The sequence below is a fragment of the Cydia strobilella genome, chromosome 18 (assembly GCF_947568885.1).
Source record: "Cydia strobilella chromosome 18, ilCydStro3.1, whole genome shotgun sequence".
Lineage (NCBI taxonomy): Eukaryota > Metazoa > Arthropoda > Insecta > Lepidoptera > Tortricidae > Cydia > Cydia strobilella.
This window is the reverse complement of record NC_086058.1, coordinates 8,239,667-8,264,797: the sequence shown is the minus strand read 5'-3', so window position 1 is coordinate 8,264,797 and position 25,131 is coordinate 8,239,667. Positions and strand designations below refer to the sequence as shown.

The 25,131-nt window shown below is 36.0% G+C and overlaps 2 protein-coding genes across 3 annotated transcripts in view; one reads left to right on the top strand and one right to left on the bottom strand.

Moving 5' to 3' along the window:
* Positions 1–8,331, bottom strand: part of LOC134749392 (tyrosine-protein kinase hopscotch) — a 41,029-nt gene extending 32,698 nt beyond the window's left edge. Inside the window, exons 1-3 of the mRNA XM_063684311.1 lie at positions 8,089–8,331; positions 7,792–7,943; positions 1,673–1,831 (exon numbers count right to left, since the gene is read on the bottom strand). Of these exons, the coding sequence (XP_063540381.1) occupies positions 1,673–1,831; positions 7,792–7,943; positions 8,089–8,328 (551 nt within the window). The 5' untranslated portion in view covers positions 8,329–8,331. The remainder of the gene's footprint in view (positions 1–1,672; positions 1,832–7,791; positions 7,944–8,088) is intronic.
* A 530-nt stretch (positions 8,332–8,861) lies between these two features.
* Positions 8,862–24,618, top strand: LOC134749385 (ATP-dependent RNA helicase vasa). 2 transcript variants are annotated; one of them, XM_063684305.1, is made up of 14 exons: positions 8,862–8,981; positions 10,802–10,837; positions 11,658–11,772; positions 12,679–12,813; positions 17,502–17,791; positions 18,111–18,296; positions 18,452–18,538; positions 18,629–18,766; positions 19,029–19,205; positions 19,711–19,906; positions 20,715–20,912; positions 21,920–22,050; positions 22,211–22,336; positions 22,561–24,618. In XM_063684305.1, the coding sequence occupies exons 2-14, from the start codon at positions 10,805–10,807 to the stop codon at positions 22,618–22,620; spliced, it is 1,872 nt and encodes a 623-aa protein (XP_063540375.1). In that variant the 5' UTR covers positions 8,862–8,981; positions 10,802–10,804; the 3' UTR covers positions 22,621–24,618. The 2 variants fall into 2 exon arrangements, with proteins under 2 accessions (XP_063540375.1, XP_063540374.1); XM_063684304.1 differs by lacking the exons at positions 21,920–22,050; positions 22,211–22,336; positions 22,561–24,618 and having other exon boundaries at positions 11,658–11,778; positions 20,715–21,085.
* The last annotated feature ends 513 nt before the right edge of the window (positions 24,619–25,131 follow it).

Genomic DNA, 25,131 nt, shown 5'->3' with positions numbered 1-25,131 from the left:
ATAGAATCACACGAGTATTTTAAGGCCTAATTATGTACAGTTGCATACACTACTTTATCTACACACATATCATAAGTACTCTAAGATGGGTTCAGTAACCGTAGGGAAATGACCTGCATTGCACTAGTGCTACCTGTAAAATATTAACTATAAATTATAGATACTAAAATAATGCAATAAAAATAAATTTGAACAAATACAAAAACTCATATTTTCAATTAAAATGTAAATTACAAACAACTTTTCACAATTCTACTTTTGTAACAGTAAAATACCAACAAACAAATGACAATTCGATCCTCCGTCAAGACGTCCCTATTCTCATGTCACTCGAGATCAGATGTCGCGCGGTTCATAATAAAAAAACATACTGAATTGACGTGTTGTATCGATAACTGTTTTAATATCTATGGATAATAAAGACCCACTTGAGTTTCGACAGCTGTTCCAAATTTAAACTCATAACCTTACAAAAATCTATAATGTAATAACATTAAAGTACAAATTTTACCTACTACCACAGATAAGAAAGTTCTCATATTAAAATTGGTTGTAATAATGCTGGTCATTTCCTACGGTTTCTGAACGCATTTTAGAGCACTAACGACATGTGCGCCATAGATAAAAGCTTCTTAATGCGATAAACTACAGCATTCCTATAAATGATTGTTTTTAGCATTATAAGGAAGATAAGATAGTATTAGAACGCATTCAAAATTAACTGTAAACATCATTATTCACTTATACACGTACACCCAAAACCGTGCAAAAATATATCACACGCTAAGAGCGTACACAAATAAAATATTGCAAGAGATTTTGTGTACGTTTACATAAAAGTAATCTAGTAAATTTGGCTATTTTCGTGGTCGGTTTTCGACATTTGTAACGATTTTGGAAATTTGATGCGAGGAAAACATTTTGTATACGACAATTTTGTACCGTTTGATTAATATGGCGCTAAACCGAGAAGGTTTGTCGAAAAAACCAGCGCTAATTTTCCTCTTAACCTTATTAATAGGTACAAGTGGTACAACGTCGAACACATCCGCCATACAAAGTACGACGATAATAAAACTAAGATCGTAAGTAATTGAAGATTGTTATTATTTATTGTATACGCCTGGCTTGCGGTTCAAATGATGTTGGTATTAGAGTAAACTTGATGTTTTACATTCGTGCTCGATTTCATGACGCCTTCCCTTTGAGTTATATATTTTTACACGTGCTCAATGTTAGATAAAATGGGGAAAATGGATTGATACATCAGAACATAATTTTAAAATCCAATACTGCTTTAATTGGTAAGTATGTTCTCTTTTTAGGAGGATAGGTAATATACTCTGAGGATTCTGATGATTATCACCTGCTGGTGCCATAAATATTCGTACCTACTCTTACAAGTCTTACATTTAACCCGCATAAGAAATTAACCGCTGAGCATTATTAATAAAATTGATGCAAGTTCACCATTACTACTCTACTACCTACTATCTACATTGCTATCTACTTATGTTTGCAGTCATTTAAAGGTACCTACTCCTGGTCTATGTAGTCGTACACAGAAATAAATTAGTTAATTTAGGTAAAATCTCAAACATGGAAATCAATTACATACTAAGTAACTTCTACATAGCCCAGTAATTTGTTAGGTGTTTGAGTTATAACTTACTTTGCACTGTTTCCAACGGAGACGAGGTTGGGCAGGTAGTCGTGTGCGTATTTCTTCGGGTACGGCCCATGTTTCGTTACTATTACTTTTGGTATAAATTTCTTGTAATTTTTTACCACTTCTTTCGGTGTCATATTTTTCTCTACAACTGCTCGTGTCCTGTAAAGAAAAAACGCATTTAGTTAATAATTGACCAATATCTTATGTTTTAGTACAAGGCAGGTAGACTTTAACCGTCTATGAAGAGTTTAAAAACCGCAAATTACGGACCGCAAACAACAAATTTATCGGATTTATCGCGAATTTGTTAGCCGCGACCACGACCAGTAAAACATATGTCGAAACGTCGGTAAATAAAGGTAACAAAATAAATTCGCGATAGACCCGATAAATGTGATTTAATATGTGTTCAAAGCGCGAAGGTTTTAAACAAATATCATATCTGGAAATATTTTTTCCCCTCACTAGCTCGGAAAGCCGTCTTTTATCCTTTAAAACAAGCGGGGAAAAACGAATTTTATCCACTAGTGGGGAAAGTAATTTGACCTTGGATGGAGCGTGTTTAAGTAGCTTGACAGATAACAAAACGTAAAACGCACATAATAATGGTTCGTTCGATATTAATTATCATTAAATAAATGATTTGAGAATCTAATAAAAAATACCAGATTTAGCTTTATTTAATGATTTTTTGTCATAAACCTTAAAATTCCATAATAAACGTTTGTTTTTTAATAATGATGTTAAATATAATTCTGAACGCACAAGTTAAGTCGATGCAATTTCAAAACGCACCATTGACATTTCATACGTCAGAAATGTCAACATTGACAACAAAAATTTTGCTTTAAAACTTCTCACGTAAAAGTACAGAATTTCGAGAGTTTTTTGTTATAATATCGTAAAAAAATTAGTGATTCCAGTTGATGAAGATGATCTAACGCCTGTGGATGTTGCACTTTCCTCGCTATAGTGAGGGGAAAAGTTTTGTGTTACACACGGGTGCAAATGTATTTTACTTCTCGTGTGTTGAAACACTCGCGGGTAAAATACAACTTTGCACCCTTGTATAACAAATAACTATTTCCCCTCACTAGCTCGGAAAGCCGTTTTTTATCCTTTAAAACAAGCGGGGAAAAACGCATTTTATCCACTAGTGGGGAAAATAATTTGACCTTGGATGGAGCGTGTTTAAGTAGCTTGACAGATAACAAAACGTAAAACGCTCATAATTATGGTTCGTTCGATATTAATTATCATTAAATAAATGGTTTGAGAATCTAATAAAACATACCAGATTTAGCTTTATTTAACCTTAAAATTCCATAATAAACGTTTGTTTTTTTAATAATTATGTTAAATATAATTCTGAACGCACAAGTTAAGTCGATGCAATTTCAAAACGCATCATTGACATTTCATACGTCAGAAATGTCAACATTGTCAACAAAAATTTTACTTAAAAATTTCTCACGTAAAAGTACAGAATTTCCAGAGTTTTTTGATATAATATCGTAAAAAAATGAGTGATTCCAGTTGATGAAGATGATCTAACGCCTGTGGATGTTGCACTTTCCTCGCTATAGAGAGGGGAAAAGTTTTGTGTTACACTCGCTTCGCTCGTGGTTCAACTATAGAATCCTTTCGCTTGCTCGTGTTTCAATTCCACACTCGCGGGTAAAATACAACTTTGCACCCTTGTATAACAAATAACTATTATGTAAATCGTAATCACGGTCATCAATATTTTCTCTTAAGTTCGCCGAAAACGATTATGTAAATGACATTTATCATTTGCGATAACTTACGACCGTGAATAAATAATAATTAATTCAAATATGCTATTTATATGCCGCAAGCGACAGACCGCCACCAATAAATTCTCAACATAGTAAAGCTATCAGTTATTAGTTTTGAAAGTTTGGAACAAAGAAAATCTTTTGTTTCTATTAATAAAACGAGACGCCTATTGTGTTTTGGTACTTTTAAGGATTTGCCACACTGGATGCGTTCTGCAGTCAGCGGTCAGGTCAAATCCGCGTTATGTATGAACAACATTGAGAGCAACCTTTGAAGTTAAAGTTTGACCTGACCGCTGCCCGCAGAATGCGTCCAGTGTGGCAAATCCTTTAGTCAAACAATTATTTAAGAGTCTGAAGAATTTTGCCGCTATCATACAACTTTTACTTGCAAGAATTCTACTAGACTACTACAATATTTAGCCACGTAAACTAATACCAGTGATAGATGTTATTGCCTAATTTCATTTCAACTATTTATTGGACTTAGGCTGTCAAACACTAGCGCGAGCGTTTACCTTACATGTTAATTTAATATTTAGTTATATTCATATGCATATACCTACACCCCTGTCCACAGCACGACGCGACGTAGGAAACAAATATTTGGCCCCGCAATGGAATGGTATTATTGAAAATGAACTGGCCAAGTCGGTACTTGAAGCTTGAATATGTTTCGTACCTAAAAGTGCTAACAGAACAACGAAAACTATTTTTTAGTTTTAATTGATTTTCTCTCTTCTGTGGTATCTGATGGCGAATTGGCGACTGTACTAGAATCTGATCTGTCTGACCCTGGTCTGACCTATAAAATAAATACCCTTAGTAACTGTAATAGAGAAGTTGGTAAGTTGGATTTGGATTGGTTGGAAGATAAGCATAATTTTGACATTGATGCAAATTTATAGTGTAATTTTTGTCCTGAAATAAATAAATCTAATCTAATCTATTTGCAAATTAAGGTTCGAAATGTGCTCAGTGTTTTCTCCGGTCTTTTGTTTTTCTTGTTTTTTTTAACCAATATAATTTTATACGTACAGTCGCCATCAAAGTGCATTACCGATGCCAGGGAGGTTTTGGGATTATACTGAGCAACTTTTACTATGGGACCAACCACGAAATCGCGAAAAAAAAAATTTACCTCCCCATAGAAAATGGACCAGCCAAAATGTATGATCAAGCCAAATTTTTTTTCGCGATTTCGGGGTTGGTCCCTTAGTAAAAGTTGCTCAGTATAATCCCAAAACCTCCCTGGCAACGGAAATGATTTTATTTTGTAGCCACCGTGTATATACCATGTATTAATCCCGTAGTAAACATAGGCGTTAATAACATCAGAATTACGGACACGCCACAACCGCTTCTTCTTTTCAGTTTTCAGCTGATATTATTATTACACAACCTACAGTTTAACTGAATACTTCCTAAACAAATAACCAGCGAACAATGAAAATTGGTCTGTAATGTGTGTGATTAAAGCCCCATTGTTTCCTCGTTGCAGCAATTACGTTTTATGGTCCATTATATCGGTTTCTGTCACTAAACAGGAAACGATGCGCCTTGGATATTCTCTGAGCGTTTCATCTATAATTTAAGTATATACCGCACTATACTTGAAGTTATGATATGTTACTTGACAATTTTTGATCTTCAGCAATAAAAAATGCACTCTTATTTCAGATTCCCCGGAAAGCGGTTTTCCAATGAAAATTGTGCATCTGAAAAGCGTTTTGTTACTTGGAGACTTTTTTTATCGTAATTCAGTGACTCGCGAATACCTACTCGTTATAATAAATCTTATACATATTTATTACAACGAAGCGGATTAGATGTTAAATTGCCTAGCTTGGTAAAGTTCAAAATTATTGTATTTTATTTTTGAACTTTTATTCAATAATAGAAGGTTCTAAAATTCTAAAAACCTTTTCGACGCCGTGTCAAACACAAAAGCTGTCGCTCGGACGCCACGTCTCAAATTGAATTTTATGCACATGCACGTAGGGACGTAGGTCTATGTTGCTCTGGGGTATGTGACCGATTAATCCGTCTTTGGCGTTGGACCTGCGGTGCCGATATATCCGTCATTGGCGTCCAAAAGGTTAAATACAAAAAAGTATTGAAATAAAATCGTGATAAGAATCTCAACTAATTGTAACAGGTGTCTACCAGAAACTAATCCACTAATAATGTAACTGGAGAAATTAACATATTCTCGTAAATAAATTAAGTAATTGCCTGCTTTGCGTTGCGGAACGTTGTCCATTAACTAATTGTATCAAATTAGACGTGATTTGAATTTGATCAGAGTAGGCATTAGGTAATTTTTTTAATTTTATTATGATCAGAACAATTGATATTTTAAGCGATCATTCATCATATTTATTGATACAAATTATATTTACTCTATCACATAAGTAAACGTTAATAATCCGAATAATTTATTACTTACTATAAAATGTATCATGCAGAGAGCTTATAATCCTGAGTTAAACCAGGGGGGGTGTCACTTCGCAGTTTAGGTACATTTGGCCGGCGCGCCTCCCGGGCAGGCGTATGGCAAAATACATAATGCCTTCGAAACCTAAATCTATAGATATTGTTCTGTTTACGGATGTTTGAATAAACGGAAGAACAAGGAAGCAGAAATAACATTTTTTTTAAATTCCGGACTATATTGACCGACATATTTTCAAAGGAATAAGTACTTCTGTGGCATACCTACTTCCGTGAGAATCAGACATACTATCTCTGGATAAAAAAATTATGTTTTTAGAATCAACATTTGTAATCTTAAAAATAATAAATCAGTAGGTATAAGTACAAAAACATGTCAAGTGACAACCCCGTGCCGATACTCGCAGCTCGGTCATAAAACTGCGGCACGCAAAGAAGATTCACGATTCGTGCTCGGTTATAAGTTTCAATTTTGCTTGCAGGCGGCGAGTATAGGTATAATTTTATACCTAAATCTGACTTTTGTGAAGGAGTGAATTTTCTGTACAGTAGTATTATTAGTTATTCTGTGGTTAAACCCTTTTTATATCCCAGTAATCACCCCCTCAACAATCCCCAGGGGATGAAATGAAGGGTTGAAAATAATAATGTCTTCGGTTACCGCGATACTCAGTTGCTCATGAAAACGGATTATATCGCGTATATTGAATTTATACTACATCCACGTCAACATTTAAGGGTTGAAAATGGGTTGAAAATTTATGGGATTGTGATTAAGGTGCAGTAGGTTCAGAAAATGGAGTATTTAAAAAGTTATTTTTTTTATCACAATATGGCTGCCATCAATTTAATTAGCAATCTAGAGCCCTCTCTCGAGGGACTGTATAGATTAGAATCCTGAGTTGTTAACTTTCGCTCGATATAAAAAAATCACGAACATAGGTCTAAAATGCAGATGCAATAGTTTCTTTCAGATTTAAATAAAAAGAAAAAAATATTTAATTACTTGCCCCTTTTTTATTTTGAGTAAAGTTGTACTGCACTGTCTATAGCAAAAAAGTTGATATGCATGTGACATTTATTTATAATAACACAATTGCAGAATAATTTTATCTGTTAAGATAGCAATCCTTTTAAATTAAATAAATGCAAAAAAGTATAATATTAATGAATAACAATAATTATAAATCATTATAACAATCTCATTAACAATAAAACTTGTCTGTCTTTGAACCTAGATTACTCAATGTAACCAACATATGGCCAATTAAGAATAACCCAAGTATAATAATAATTGATAATGCTAGGAATTTTGCAATCAGTAAAGATTTATGCTATGCTGTCTTTTACTCAAGTTAAACAGGATCAAATTTATTGTTAAATAAACATTATTGCAGTCCAAGAAACCTTGTTTTCATTTATTATCTCCATGTTCTTTATGACCCTTAACCTCTTGCGTGCCAGGTTTTTTTTTCTAATAGTTTCCTTGTATGAGGATCCCCATTCTGGCATTTGAGGGCTTAAAAAGCTTTACAACAGTTTTTAGGATAATCTAATGGATATAAATTGGAATTTGGCAAATTTGCTTATTGACAAACTATTTCCATTGGAGACCCTTTTGAAAACACAATACATGTTATTGTATAGTTTTTGTATTTCTGAAATCACAGTATCATTGTTATATTACTACAATTCATGATACTACATTAGAACACTCCTTTTGCACAGTTATGGATGTGGTAATTAGTAGCCAACCTTTAGCAAACTCACAATAGAAACAATACATTTGCAAGTTGCTATACAAATCAGATTCCAAAAATGTACAGCTTCTTACTTTATACTGTACATAGTTAAAAAATGACTTACATGTCAGTTATACCCAGGCCCAGAAGGTCCGGCTTGTGCTCAGGATACTTGACTTCAGGTATCTTGTTTTCATAAACATCATTCCTTGCTTGTTGAAAATAGTAGTCATATGTAGTTTCATCCAATGTAATTAGAAGTCCTATTCTTGGCACCTATAACAAGTATTAATAACTATATTTAGAGAAATACAAAATATTGTAAGCAATTGCAGTACGAATTAGAATATAAAATTAGCATAACAAAATCTATACTCGATATATTTAATGATAATGACAAAAATGAGGAACAAATACAGACCTTGAAACGAATCCTTAGTTCATAATCTCTTGTGCTTGATAAAACGCGGGTGTTATCTTTGAGAAAGTAATTTCTTCCTCTCACTCTTAATGCAAATAAAGTACGGGTTAGTGGTGGTATCTTGTACTGTTTACATAATAATATGCACAACTCCTCGGCGGTAAATGTGTTCGAACATGGTATTATGCTAGGTTTAGGATCAATCACTACCGACACTTTAACAGTCTCGCCTCCTTCCATCGTTTATAAATGCACAAACAACATAAAAAACAAGGGGACGCCAACAGATTAACACCACACCGATTAAATTCGAGTAACTAGGGGTTCATTTAGCCCCGATGATAACTCGTTCATTTTGCAATTGATAACTCTACACTAAATGTGTGTACATACGGGATCTTCAATAATTAATGTTTATTTTTATATCAAACTAAGGTCACCGTCACCACTACGCTGTATGATTTTTTTTATTTTCGTTTGACAGTTGTCAATATCAATAGTGCATAGTGCTGTACCATTGTGCTGTACCAGTGCTAAAACCGGCATTGGAAATTATTTACGCTAAAATATTAGAAAATTAGTTAATTGTCATTAAATTTTCTAAATAATAGTATTATGATTGTTCCATTATGATTAATTATGTTATAATTCACGATATGTATCAAAATAACGGATGCGATTCGTTTCAAGGTATATTTATAAAAAAAAATTGTCTATGACTATAAACAGCCAATCGGAGTCGTTCAATCACTGGCTAGATGTTTTTGTTTCCTTTCCTTGTTCTTTTCCACCGGCGCCGGTCGCCATTACATTACATTGCTACAGATCTGAAAACTGAAATCTGATAAAATATATTCTTAATTTTTCAGAAAGAAGAAGTGAAGACACATAAAGTAAGTTACAATATTGTATTTATATCGAGTAAATGATCGTCAATACTGCATCTAACCCACTAAGCCATAAACCTTGTATATATACACACGTGTGTCTTGCCGGTTTTAGTTTTACTATTAACATAGTTTTCATTGCTTATTAATTAACTTTTGAGTGTGCTTGGTTTAATAACTAAAAGTCCTTTGTAAAAAAAGAAAGGGAGTGTCTTAAACTACATGACATGTATTCAGTTCTTGTTAGAATCTTATAATAATAATAATAATAATAATATGTTTATTGCTTTCACATTGGTAAAATTACAGATGTTCTTAATCGATAATGTATCACAACATGACACCCTGTAAGGGTATTGCAATTTTATCTATCTACTCTAAACTAATACATATGTAAATTAAACACAGAGATAACATTACACAAAAGTTATACCTATCTAAGCTATGTATTACTTATATGTCTATTTATGGTATTATCTTGTGTGCGTTGCTCATCTTGTATTTTATACCTACTGCGATAAGGGAACACAATTTCAAATCGAGCATCTAATATCAACGGCCGCTTATTGCATATTGCGAGTATTTTTTTTGGTACTTCTGATCTGACTTGTATGTGTACCTATCTGCCAGTATTAGTAAATTATTTTTTTAGGTAGGTATATAACTATGGAATATTCTCTTTTACATACATACATACATATAATCACGCCTATTTCCCGGAGGGGTAGGCAGAGACCACGGATTTCCACTTGCTACATGTTATTATGACACCTATTTTTTATTGTGTTATCGTAGAGAATACGCTAAAATAAGCATGTTTTGTAGGAAAAACTTCTCTAAAATCAAAAATGGCCGAGATATTTGACCCGCAAGTTGAAACCACTACTTGACAAATTAAAATCAATCATTTGGAACAGTAAATTTAAGTAACAGAGACAAGATAGGTGCGACGACGAGCGAAGCGAGGAGGTGTTAGGTTGACCGCGATGATCGCGATCAAACAGAGCGCCAGAACAGACATGTTATTGTACCTACTAAAAAAAATTCTAAGTCTTTTTTATGCACCCCCTTTGCTTTAGGCCAACCTGCTCTTGACCTGGCCTTTCTTCAGGATTTCCCCGATCTGATCAGAGAAAGTCCGCCGAGGTCTGCCCCTTCCAACTCCCATTTCTACCTCTCCCTTATACACTCTCTTTGTTAGGCTTCTTTCACTCATTCTTTCCACGTGTCCAAACCATCTCAACATACCTTTCTCAATTTTTGTCCCTACATCTTCGCTCAGTCCACGCTTTTCCCTTATCACACTGTTCCTAATTCTATCTTGTAATCTCACACCACACACACTTCTCAACGCTCTCATTTCCACTGCATTCACTTGGCTCTGATGCCTCTTCTGCCATACCCAACTTTCGCTACCATACATAAGTGTACGCACCAGCACCCCTCTATGCATCTCATTCTCTTTTACATGTTGATATTATTAAATATCATCTTTTTTTTAGGGTTCCGTACCCAAAGGGTAAAAACGGGACCCTATTACTAAGACTCCGCTGTTCGTCCGTCTGTCACCAGGCTGTATCTCATGAACCGTGATAGCTAGACAGTTGAAATTTTCACAGATGATGTATTTCTGTTGCCGCTATAACAACAAATACTAAAAACAGAATAATATAAATATTTAAATGGGGCTCCCATACAACAAACGTGATTTTTTTGCTGTTTTTTTCGTAATGGTACGGAACCCTTCGTGCGCGAGTCCGACTCGCACTTGGCCGGTTTTTTTTTTAGTTGAAAACACCACTGATAATAAAAATATTTACTTTCAGGTCATGGATGATGAATGGGATGATTCCTCTGCCGTTGTGAGTATGACCTTGAACATACTTTTTGTCCGTTGCTGTTTTTTTTGTAGATCTTTAATAGGTATGAAATAGGAGGAAGATAAATCATTGTTTAGTATTATAGTGTAGCACCTTTGACCAACGCAAAAGTCGCAAAACACTCGCTTGTTCACAAAAATGTTATATTTGACTGATCACCTTAAAAAATTCCAATGGGGTTGGCAACTGTCAAAGGTTTGCAGAGATGGCGCCATCATAGCTTGCCCCTTTTTCTGTGAGATTTGGCTTAAAGGGCTGGCATCCAGGGCATTGAAAAAACAAAAATTTGACATAATTTTAGGGATTGACAGGGCAAGCTATGCTGGCGCCATCTACTAAACACATCGACCGGCCAACCCCATTATTAACGCCCTTTTAGTGGATGAATGGGCCATCCCATTCATTCACTATAAGAGCGTTAATAATTTTATGTTAAATTGAAACTGGGTGGATGGATGAATCAACTTTTTCTTTTGTCACTTGTGGAATGATGCCTATTATAACCATCTTACAGTTAACACAGTGACATGACTGCTGGATTTCAACTTGTACCTTAATCCTTAATTTGGCATCTTCGTGTTGGCATTTGGCATTAAATTTGAGCGCAGGTTTTTTATTGGCCGAAACGTTAATACAATCAACCATTAACCAGTACAAATTGAACCGTAAACTGTAACGGGTTTACGGTTTAATTTGTACTGGTTAATGGTTAATTGCAATTAACGTTCGGCCAACACACACACACACACAGGGACCTACAAAAACGATTTCTGTTGCTAAATCTTTCTCTAATTCCTTCCAGGTGGCAGTACCACCTCCAGCAGCCAGGACTTATAACAACTATGACTCCAATGATGTGGATGTGGGTCACAGCTTATCTATGGGAAGAGGATTTACATCCATCCAGAATGAAGATGGTAATGGTAATTAACTTTAATTTATGCTGTTATTATTTGTTTATTTAACCAACTTACATTTACTTACAGCAGATTGCCAAACATGAAAGTTATAGGTCACAGTACAAAAATATAAAATTATTAATAACATATTTAAAAATAACATTTTGTTAAATTATTTGAAAAACACATTACAAATTTATAGGTAGGTGTCAATTTAAATTTTAATATACATTAATTTTAGTACACATTTTGACGTAGGTATCTAATACTGTATTGTGGTAGGAGTGTTAATTGACTCCAAATAGCGAGTGGCTGTGGCCAGAAATCTCGACTCCGACTGCGAGAACAAGTCCAGGGTTGGGTCAAAGAGCAGTATATTGTTAATGTGGTTCAGGGCCACGTACAGAGGAGAGTTGCTTAGATTTATTTTGGCGTGAGGGACCAGGAATAGCGGCCGTCGGCGTGGACGGAGGGAACCTCTTATGAGTAGTGGTACTTTAAGCAATACAAATTGCAATAAGTAAGGATTAGACAATGTGCCTCGTATCAGTTCAAAGAAATATTTTACCATAGCTAGTCGTCTACGCATTTAAGGCTTTGGTAGGATACCATTCCTAGTACAAAATTATCAAAAAATTCACCAGAAAAAGATTTGTAGTCATACACTTAAAGGTTCTTCTTCTTCTTTCTCTGTAATTTACACCACATTTTAATCCAAAATATGTTCCTGCCTATTGTGATCAGCACTTCTCTAGTAAGTCTATTTTGTCTGATCTGGAACTTTGTAAAACCAAAACTTAGCCAATTAGCATTCCCAGGAATAGCAAAAGACTTTTAGCATGCATAAGTAACGGCTGGAATGTTCTATTGTCTATCAATAAGGTTGCACTTATAATCATTAATCTCTCCTGAAAATTGTTACAGACTTCAAATCAAATGGGTTCGGCGACAGGCGCGGAAGAGGCGGGCGGGGAGGCCGCGGGGGTCGCGGAGGGCGGGGCGGGCGCGGCGGCGGCGGCGGCTGGGAGTCCCGCGACCAAGACAATGATAACAATGGCTGTAAGTCCTCAATAGGGATGTGTCCTGTATTTAAAATAAATTATTTCACACCATGTAGGAAACAAAATTATTAGAAAAAGGTATGTACCAGCTAGGTATGTATGCTATGTAGCAGAAGTCTAAATTGGTAATACAAGTGCAAAAGACACTCATTGTGCCTTATTCTACCCTTTAGAAATATGAATTTTAAACTTTCGTAACTCATTCTTAGAATAGGCATGATGACAGATTTTGAAAAACTGTCATATAATGTTAAGAATCATAAATTATTTACTATGAATAACATATTTCTCCATTTAATAAAGGTTTAGTAGGTAAAAACTACATTTTAGATTTTAAATTCGCTCCAAAACGCTTGTAAGTGTCATGGCGTCCCTAGTGACGTCAAGTTCATATAAACAAAACGCACGTTCTAGGCGTTCCTTAGAAGCTTATTAACCCTTTACCTACGGGTATCAACCAGAGTTGCCAGTAAGGCAACACCGCTGCAGTACGGGTGTCAACTATAGTTGATCGAAGCTATGTTCATGTTTAATATTTTTTTAAATCAAAACGAGACCTTGTGTCTTGGTAATAGCGGTCATATTATGCATTGGGATTAATATAGGTGCAAAGAAAAAAATATCAATGTTTCGGTAGATGGCATTGACAAACATATTTTTAAAATTACCGCTTTTTTGCTGTCAACTGGGGTTGACACCCGTACTCAATATGGCGGTCCTAGTGTTGTTTTATATTTCATCGACTTGTTGTAGGAGTGAGACGTGTGGGTGTTTTGAATGTTATTTTTAGTTTTTTGACTTTTCTTTGTCCAAATAGTTACAAAATTGGAATATAATATTTTTTTTACTAAAAACATAACTTCCTAAGCTTCTATCCCGTACTTACAGAAATATCGACAGTTGTATCGATATGCGCACATCACTATTTTTCGTCAATAGCAGAGATTTGTTTGTATGCCACATTTTAAGTGATTTATTTTTTTGCAATATTTCCATAATTATCATCATTCAAGTAGTTAGTTGTGTTACATATATAATAAACTAATACTTTAAAACTTAGTTTTGAGAAATTCGCTAATAGTAACTTGAAATTCTTCAATTTCTTAGTGATTAATATTAAGCGTGAAATAAGAAATATTAGTGAATATAAATACACTAAGTGATAAGTTATTAACTAAACATATTATACTTAATGTGTGTGTGAAATTTAAAGCACGTAGCTGTAGTACTTCAAAAGTTACAAGTAAGTGAAATTATGTCAAACCGCTGACTCGCCAATACATGCCCGTATTGAGCGGTGACTGGGTGTTCAAAGTCCCCGTAGGTAAAGGGTTAAATAATTTGTGACGTTTTCAATCAAAAGGTACCACATTGTCGCTTGTCGATAAGGTTGATTTCTAATTGAAGCTATATGGAAATAGCGCCTTACTGACAAGCAACAATAAGTACCCTTTTGGTTGAAAATGGCACATTTGTTTATTTCGTATTATTAAATATGAATACCAAAGTGTATAAATGTTGTGCGGTTCCTAATTAATACATCAATAACAACGGGTCACTATCAAATTTACCTTATCGCTAAAGGACAATATAGCTGAAATGTCTGGATTGTGTTATGTTTTTGTAACTACATAGACATGAATGCTAAATGCCTCTTTGGCAAAACGTCTGGATCTTAGAACGTAACAATTTGAAATGACCTAGGAGCTAAACATCTTTATCTTCGAATGTCTTTATTTCTTAATAGACACAAATGCTAAATGGTCCGGTAGCAGCACGTTTGTATCTTAGAACGTCTTAATTACTAAACAGACATGAACGCTAAACAGTCAAGAAGCATAAAGTCTGGATTCTGTAATGTTTTTATTGTAATATTCCTTACAATCTTTCCGTGTTTTTACACTGCCTAAACCTTCTGTGGTGTAATACAAACATTTCAATGCCAGAATTAGCTAAATCGGTCCAGCGGTTCTCGAGTTTATACGCGACTAACAAGCGCATTTTATTTATGTTTTTATTTCATGACGTTTTGCTATTAACTCGTTCTGTGTTTATGTCAATTAACTAATTTCACTTTCGGCTCATTAGATATTCTAATCATATGGACTATTTATATTTTCAGACGCTTGGCTACTTATTCATTCTAATTCTTAGCCATCCAGCTAAACTGTCTTTTTGCTGACTGAGTATTCTACTTTCATGTCGTCGCAGCTGAATTGACTATATTGCTGACTGTGTATTTAAATTTTATGTCATCTAACTGAAATGATCGTTTAACGATAAGGTCAATTTGATAGTGACCCATAACAACTCCTAATAAGTTATTTGTGCATGTTCCACACAATAAAACAACACGAAACAAGTAGCTTAAACTTGCAAGGCGAGACAATGGCCGTATTGCCTAAGACTCATCTTTATTTTTGCGAAGATCATTTCGATGTGAGTATTTAATTTATTTATTAGTTCTATACCTAACAGTATCTATCTTGTTTGAGGCGTAACTTTAATATAAAAGTTGCATATGAGTAGGTTTTTGAGGTTAGGTTTCAAATTACACCAGTGTTGTCTTTAATAGGTACCTAATTTATTTATTTATCGTATGGCATATCTTTACATGTCACTGCATTATAAAATTAAAATTTAAAACTAGAATCCCTTAAATAATCCACGGCTTTCCCAGTCAAGGTCTTGAGCTCTTCCAAGTTGCCACAGAATTTGGTGTTGGGGCATTCTAGCACCATGTGACGGATAGTTTGTTCCGGTTCTCCACATCCGCGGACGTGGATGTGGAGGTACCTAATGACAAATTCTAATATTAACCTGCTATGGAATACACATAAAAAGCGATTTTACAGGATTTTGATTAAGTTAATTACTTAAATTAGTATGATTTTTATATAATTATAAATATTGTTTATTGTACTTACAAGGAACTTTTGACATTTCTAAATTCTGCTGAACACAAGTCTTCGTTTGATTGTAAAAACCCTTAAGCATCATCACATCGATTCTAGGCAAATTAGCACTGTTTGCCTTAGTAAATCCTTGTTCCATGATTCAAGTTATTATTATTAGTTAATATTCGGTTTAAACTACTTAAATAGAATCCGTGAATCGTAAATAAAATAGCAGGAGAACCAGTACTTTCAGTACTTTGGATATTTGTTTACATGAACGTGACGTAATTCGTTCTGATTGGTGTTCACCGAATCATGGCGGACTTGCGTATTTTGTAATTTTATTTTAACAAAACATTCACCAATCTCGCCAAATATAAAAAAAATGCGTTTTTCTTATTCTACGACTAAAGTTTCATTAAATAAATATAATATTTTAGTGACTTTTAATTACTGTCATCATGCCTATTAGATAGATTAAATTGACAGTGGTTTTAACCCATTTAACCCGACCATACTACATCGAAAAATCATAAAAAATCTGAGGGTAAGATTTTTTTTAGTTTTAGGGTTATCTGGGTTAATATCTATAGGAGGAAGGAGTCACTAGTCACTACATGGATAAAAACCCCATGAAAGAAAACTGGACTTGGAAAGATCAGTCCAGCTGAAGCTTGAACTACCTTAAGATATATATATATATATATTTTTTTTTTTTTTTTTTCAATTTATTTAGGTAAACAAACAATCACTACAAGGAGTACAAGGGAAACTTAAATATAGTAGTTTTAACACTATTTACAGTATGTGTGACCAACACCGTTCACCACTTAATAAATACAATAATTTTGATTATTCGGAGCTTATATACAACTGGAGCTTAAGGCTCCGGGAGACATTGATAAAAGAAAATATAAGTATTATTAATACATTATAAATTCATGAAGAAGATAAGAAAAAAAAAACCCTATAATGATCGGATTTCCCCAAGTAATATGTCCTTCAAGCTCCCCTACATTTACTATTTAGGCCATGTAACTGATGACAGTAGGGTGGCCGAACAGGTTACTTTTCGTTCATGTCGTCTCGGATATGGGTGAATTATGGTATTAACGCATTCAGTATAAATATATGAGATGGCAAGCGCGAAAGTGGTGGGGGTAGTTGCTGTGACGTGATAAAGTCGGCAGTACAAACTTTTTTTTTTCTTTTAAACATGCCATGTGGGGTACCAATTGAAGGAGCTTTATGAGTAGATCACAAATATATATCATACTGTAACATTTTTACTACTTGGTCTAACAAATTATTAGAAAGCCTTCAAAATTTTCAAGTTGAAAAACAGTATAATTTTCTGTTACATTAAACTGTAACTATTATTTTAAAAAAACTGGCCAAGTGCGAGTCGGACTCGCGTTCCAAGGGTTCCGTACATTACCATGGATCCAAAACTAAGTAATTAAGTCCGACTCGCGCTTGATTGCACATTTCTAATAGGTTTTCCTGCCATCTATAGTGAAGAACTATTTTGTGTATTTTTTTTTTTAATTTCATACCCATTGCCTATTTTCTTTAGTAACTTCTAAACTGATCTTAATATTATGACGTCACAGCAACTACCCCCACCACTTTCGCGCTTGTCATCTCAAATATTTGTATTCAGGACATCATTACTGAATGCACTGATACCACATATCCGAGACGACATGAGCGAAAATCGATTTCATGAAGACTTCGAGAAAAGGCCAGGCCACTATCAGTCTGTATTAATCATAATCGTATACGGCAGGCGACGACTACAACGATGGTGACAGAGATCGCGGGGAACGCGGCCGAGGCCGGGGCCGTGGACGCGGAGGGGGAGGGGGAGGGCGAGGCCGCGGCGGGTTCGGCGACCGTGGGGAGCGCGACGGCGACGCGCCAGCCGACCAGGAGCCCGAGCTCGACGAGAACGGCGAACCAAAGAAGCCGCCCGTCACCTACGTGCCGCCCGAGCCCACCGAGAACGAGGATGAGATCTTCGGCAGCGGCATCAGCTCCGGGATCAACTTTGACAAGTTCGACAACATCGCTGTCAAAGTGAGATGTTTTATTAAGTCCAAAAATTGTCGAGCGAATGTATTTGTTGTTCACGACACTCAATAAGCTCCTTGTCGTTTAGAGCACTCAAATTTTTAATGTATTTTTGGTATGATGATTGATTTGATTTCTAGGTTTTTTTTTACATGGTTTGACTGGTTTCTTAAAAATAAACCAGTTAGTCAAGCTAATAAAACTGTTTATCTCTCGTATTTTTAGCACTCCCGCGACATGGAGCTCTAACAGTGCAGGTTCACATTTGAAAGCCAGGTGCTTTCAAATGTTGCATCGTGTTACAATATTTTTTTATAATTTTCAGGTAAGTGGTGAAAATCCACCACGAAACATTGACAGTTTTGAAACTGCCAACTTCAGAAAGTATGTCTTAGACAACATTCTCAAGTCTGGCTATAAGAAGCCTACGCCCATTCAGAAGCATGCTATACCCATCATTATGGGTGGCCGAGATTTGATGGGCTGCGCACAGACCGGATCTGGAAAAACGGTAAGTAAAAATTGGGATTTATTAAATACATATTACCAAGTTTGACTCTTTATAACAAGCAAATACTACTAACGCCTATTTAGCGTGAGAGAATATTTAAGCCTTCTGCTAGAGCTAGAAACATATGTTTGCTAATATGAACATCTTTTTTTCAGGCTGCCTTCCTTCTTCCTATTATAAATACACTGCTTCAAGACACCCGTGAGTTAGTGGTTGGACCTAGTGGTTGTGCTGAACCACAGGTAAACTTAAATAAACAAATGCAGAATTAAAAATTAAAGTTAGAGACTATAATATGATCATTGAGTATGAACTTAAATCTATTTTTCCAGGTTGTGATAATGTCGCCTACTCGTGAATTGACATTACAAATTTTTAATGAGGCTAGAAAGTTTTCACATGGTTCAGTCTTAAAAATAGCCGTCGCTTATGGAGGAGTAGCTGTGAGACATCAAGGAGACAATATTTCTGTAAGTTATATAATTTAGTTGTTATAATATCCTAGCTCAGGCCACGGGTCGGCAAATTGCGGCTTTTCAAGTCACTTAAAAATTAACACGAGAGTTCTTACAGTCAGACCATTGAAAACAACATTAGCGGCTATTTGAGATTCCTAAAACTGATGATTTTTACTATTCTACTGCCAATTATTTGCTGGTTAGCTAGCACAATAAATCTTTATATTAGTGACGACCGAAAAATATTATATAACTTGATAAAAAAAAATTGCAGAGAGGATGTCACATTCTCGTCGCGACACCAGGACGTCTGCACGATTTCGTTGATCGCAATCGCGTGTCGTTCGGCAGCATCCGGTTCATCGTGCTGGACGAGGCCGACCGCATGCTGGACATGGGCTTCATGCCCAGCATTGAGAAGATGATGGACCATCCTACTATGGTTCCAATGGTAAGTGAATAATTAGTAAGCATTTGTGCTACAGCAAAAAAAACTTTACACATTCCAAACTCTACACCTTATCTGAGTTTAATGTGCTTGGTTGAAATAAATTGCTACGTTATCGTCTGTTATCTATCTAGATAGTATATTCTATCTAGAAAATATTTAGATAGTATTTAGTTACACTTACACTTTATTTCATTTCAAGCACTCGTCATATCATAACACATTGTCCGCTGTGGGGGTCAGCATAAGGGCCCATTTAGATGGCGCGCTAACTCACATATGACTTTAGTTAAATTCAGCCGACTGATCAAATACCGCAATGTAATGAAACTCGCATGCGAGTTCTCTCACCGTCTAAATGAGCCCTAAATGTAACAGACTTTATTAATTTTGTATCAAGCAGAAACTTCTGCAAACGATGCTATTAAGCTTAGAAACAAAGTAAAAGTGGAAAAATACATACAAATGTTATTGTTTTGGAAATTAATAATTTGGAATTATTTTGCAGGACCAACGTCAAACACTCATGTTCTCTGCGACCTTCCCAGAGGACATTCAAAATTTGGCTATGAAGTTTTTAAACAACTATTTGTTCGTGGCCGTGGGCATAGTTGGTGGTGCAAGCGCAGACGTTGAACAAATATTTCACCAGGTCACAAAGTATGAAAAGCAGAACAATTTAAAGAAACTGATTGAAGAGAACGGTAATAAATTATATTATTATATTGAATTAATTAGAGTCCCTAGTTTAGCTAACGCGCTTTAACCTTTTGAAAGCTTTACGTTATAAACAAAAACGTCACTGACACGCCAAGGTCCTGAGCGCCAGCGAACTAATGTACTTGAAAGTGTGAAGGTTACTTTGACAGCATCCTCCATAACACTTATAGTTGTCCCTGGCGCCGCGGGCACGACTAGTTAGCCTTTAGGTGTTCTCGGCGTCCACAAGGTTAATCATTGCGACCGCACTCACAACCATTGTGTTTGTGAGGAAGTCCAACATTAATCATCAAATTATTAATATAAGTTGTTTCACTTCGGTGTACATTTGTAGTTGTTTTTGTACATTTAGAGATACATACATACGATTTGTTTTTTATTTCTTATTTTTTATATTGTAATTTTGATACATCCCATACTGTAATCACATACTGTGCAATGTTATCATAGCGTGTACTGTGTAACATATTATATTCAGTTTCTATTTGCGAGTTCCTATAATTGGCTCTGTATTGTTATTTAAAAAGTTAAATTAATACTTTATAGCTGTTGGAATTCCTTGTATAAATAAATAAATTAATTAGTTAATGAACTAATTTGTCTAGTTTAGAATCATTTATTCATCAATTGTGCATTACAGGTAATGAATACAGGTGTTATAAACAATTTATCTATAGCACAGGCAAACCTCACTTCGCATTTAACATAAACTCTATAGGTTGTGTTCAAAACTAAATTGCTTACGTTTATGAAATAGTTCGTTAGTAAAATAGATTGATTGTAAACGTTTAGACAAGAAGCGCATCCTCGTGTTCGTGGAGACGAAGCGCAGCGCGGACTTCATCGCGTCGCTGCTGTCGGAGCAGCAGATGCTGACGTCGTCCATCCACGGCGACCGCATGCAGCGCGAGCGCGAGCTGGCGCTGCACAACTTCAAGACTGGCGTGCACTGCATCCTCGTCGCCACCGCCGTGGCTGCGCGCGGCTTAGGTAACAACACTACCAGTACTGTCGGAGCAGCAGATGCTGACGTCGTCCATCCACGGCGACCGCATGCAGCGCGAGCGCGAGCTGGCGCTGCACAACTTCAAGACTGGCGTGCACTGCATCCTCGTCAGCACCGCCGTGGCTGCGCGCGGCTTAGGTAACAACACTACCAGTACTGTTGGAGCAGCGGATGCTGACGTCGTCCATCCACGGCGACCGCATGCAGCGCGAGCGCGAGCTGGCGCTGCACAACTTCAAGACTGGCGTGCACTGCATCCTCGTCGCCACCGCCGTGGCTGCGCGCGGCTTAGGTAACAACACTACCAGTACTGTCGGAGCAGCAGATGCTGACGTCGTCCATCCACGGCGACCGCATGCAGCGCGAGCGCGAGCTGGCGCTGCACAACTTCAAGAGTGGCGTGCACTGCATCCTCGTCGCCACCGCCGTGGCCGCGCGCGGCTTAGGTAACAACAACAATACTATCAATTTCTCAAATGATTTTTACGCCTACGACACTAATTTGTTAAACAAAAGCCATTGTTTATTTTCTGTGAGCTGTAAGCTCCCGTTTTAAGCTCGTGACAAAGCGACAATATCGTTTAACCTGCTGTATCGTATTGGTGTTAAGGTTCAAATCTATGTAATAATAATAATATGAGCGCTCGCCTGCATTGAGGTGGTCGATCGTCCTATTACCAAAACATGTTAGATGTACATAGACTTGAACCTTAAAACCACCACGATACAGTTGCTTTTTAAAGGACATTGTTGCTTTGCCACGTGGCTAATACGGGAGCTAACCGCTCGCACAAAATAAACAATGCCTTTGGGCCAAAGCTTTTAAGGGAACTTGACTTTCAAAGTTTCTCAGTGGATAATAATAATAAGTAAGGAGGACTAACATTACGCTAGGCCTATGGTCAATTTAATTGTCATTAGTTATAAAACTTATAAACGAATAATAATATGCAATAAAGAAAAATCCAAATAAAAAGGAATATTTTCACAGATATCAAGAACGTCGACATCGTGGTAAATTATGATCTGCCCAAGGACATAGACGAGTACGTCCACAGAATCGGGCGCACGGGCCGCGTTGGGAACCGTGGCAAAGCCGTTTCCTTTTTTGATGCAGACCAAGTAAGCCAACCTTTTTTTTTACATTTTAACAAAAAAAAAAGGTTTGTCATGGCTGGTTGTCCTATGCCCAGGTTTTATACTTGGATCTTTGGAAAAATTGCATTTTAAATCTTAATGACTGTCAGCATCAAGTTTCATTCTACTTATTAACAAATTTCAGAATGCAGGATTAGTTGCGGACTTGGCCAAAATATTACGGCAAGCCGACCAGCCCATTCCGGACTTCCTGCAGGGCGGAGGCACCGCCACGTATCGGGGCAACAAATATGGAGGCAGCGACGTCCGAGTAAGTAGTATAGCAATAATATTACCAATATGTTCGGAATTGTAATCTCTAACTTATTTTGAGCATTTATTTCCGGCCCACACGGCACTTGATGATTGAGACTGACATTCGATTGTCATTTATGAACTGTCAGCCTGGTAAAGGGTTATTTGAACATTTTATTACACCTTTTGAAGTTTGAGAATAGCTCAATCAACATAACAAGCATTTATTTTCGATTACAGAACTTTAACAACGCGAGTGCTGCTGTGTCGCAAGGGGAAGAACCCGAGGAAGAGTGGTAAATACAAGTTATTGAGTGTTAAATATTATAAAAGTTCAAGACTTCTTGAAATTCGCCCATGTGATGGAACAAGTGAATTCTTTGATTTGTTGGTGCTGGTGACGCTGTGAAAGTTAGTGACTAAAAAAATGAAGATATACCTACACCAAAACTCTTAAGCCTTGTTAGGGGTTGGTTGTACAAATAACACTAATACATAAAAGGTGTCCCAAAAATAACGCAAGATTTGAATATAATGGAAAATTATTTGTTTATAAAATACACTAAATAGGGTTATATGTGAAAAGAAGCGCCGGTGACCTAGCGGTAAGGCGTTCGACTTTCATTCCAGAGGTCGCGGGGTCAAACCCCGGCTCGTACCAATGAGGTTTTCGGAACTTATGTTCGAAATACCATTTGATATTTACCAGTCTCTTTTCGGCGAAGGAAAAGATCGTGAGGAAACCGACATAATCCCAATAAGCCCTAGTTTACCCTTTGGGTTGGAAGGTCAGATGGCAGTCTCTTTGGTAAAAAACTAGTGCCTACGTCAATTCTCGGGATTAGTTGTCAAGCCGACCCCAGGCTCTCATGAGCCGTGGCTAAAAAGCCGGGACAACGCGAGTAAGAAAAGAAGAGGGTTTTGTGTGAAACAACACGCGGGCTTGTTGGCATTGACTGGTCACATCATGAATTGATCCACTCCCTGAACGAAGTCAAATCAATATTCCGAAATTTTCTAACTGCACGCCAAACTTTTGAAATATTGTTCAATAATGAAAACGCGTTGGGCTTTCGTATACTTCATACTCATACTCATTTATTCATAATATTCTTAAAATATTACATGCCCCGCCATTTTTACAAACCCTAAACATTCAGCTGTCAAATAGTTTTTTTAGGGTTGCCAGCACTAAAATGCAAAATGGCGGCAAATTAAAATGTTGCTTTCTTTTTGGGAAACCCTTTATAAGAAAGTTAAGCCCATTGATTTATACTGATATACTGTCATGACTACAAGACTGCAACTTATATTGACAAGTATTTTAGATTATAAGCGCCTAATTTTAAGAACTAATAACTCCTGCATCAATAGAACATTACTTAAAACATTTCCTATTCACATTTGTAATATCACATGGATCATTATTTTGTTGTTTTAGTGTTAAGGTTTCATTATTTCTTAGTAGCATTTCGTATAGCTAGGGCCTGCATAAAGTTTTTTTCTTCTTTTTGTTTTCTTCCTTAACAGCATAAAACGAATTAGTTATTTTATCCCAGCAATTCTGTGATGTTATTATTAAAGTTACTTAGTTTAAATTTTAATATTAGTTGCATTACGAGTAGTACATAGATTTATCCTTATTTTGTAATAAAGTACAATGAACATAAGATATGTGGAAGTGACCGTAGAGTACGTTACTGACCTGTGCGAGGTCAATTACTCGTACTTATAGTATAAAAGAGTGGCCAGGGTTCATAAATATGATCAGACCATACTCTTACGCCTTACGTGCACCGACGTTTTGCAATATTTATATATGTGGAACCTTACAAGACCAAATTTTTTGTCTCGGGGCCTTCATTAATGCTTGGGACTTGAATACATCAAGTCTTTTGAACAAAAGATGAGATACAATTCCGCGTTACATACTAATAATAAGTGATAATTTAACCAGTTCTCTACCTCTACGACTACATATCGAATGGCAGGCTTACTATGTGACTTAATTGCATGTTGGGTTTGACCCTAATGATACATTTTTGTGTCAAAAAGTAATGTTGAATCTCACCATGTACAAAAACCGTAGATGTTGAAATCAATGTCAAGTAAATGTTAGAGTATTTGTAATCTGTGATGATTAAAAATAAGTGTAAGGTTTTGTGGACCTTCAGTCATCCGCCATGGTTTGTAACAGTTCAAATAGTTGTATTATTATATAGACTTGCCAATATGGCAATTAAATATTACGAGTTTACGTAACTTCTGTTATCTTGATTGACTTCGGAATTCCAATTTTTAAAAAAACAGATGTTCTTTGATTTAAATTGTTATATTTGTACTAAATTTGTTAAGTAACAGTTTTTTTGTTTAAAGTAAGTAAGAAATCATAATAAATTTCTCTTACGAAATACATAATTTATTTTATTAGTAATTTCTAAAAACCCTATTACCAAACTGTGTGCAACGCTATTATAGGGACAGAGAAGGCTTGGATGCAGATGATTAAATTTTCAAAAGCTAGCATGTATTTAAACCAAAACATACGAACTGCCAACTTGCCACAAGAGATTAGGCCAGTCCAGTCCGCACCGAACAAGCCGCCTGCCTCATGAGTCATGAGGAAATTCGCAAGTAGAAGACTGATCTCTCGGATCTCAGTACAGGGGTGACATCGTCACTGAGTGACGAAACCCCATAAGAAAAAATAGATATTAAAAAAAAGACTGATCGAGGCAAAACAATAGTAATTAGAGTTAGAAAAGTCTGCAACGATTTTGATAGCATATGCAGTGCTGCGTGCATGTGTTA

Excerpts from the sequence above, each read along its gene's own strand:
- LOC134749385 (XM_063684305.1), top strand. The coding sequence starts at position 10,805 with ATGGATGATGAATGGGATGATTCCTCTGCCGTT. Across the intron at positions 10,838-11,657 it reads GGGATGATTCCTCTGCCGTT|GTGGCAGTACCACCTCCAGC; the intron begins GTGAGTATGACC and ends AATTCCTTCCAG. Across the intron at positions 22,051-22,210 it reads CCTTTTTTGATGCAGACCAA|AATGCAGGATTAGTTGCGGA; the intron begins GTAAGCCAACCT and ends AACAAATTTCAG.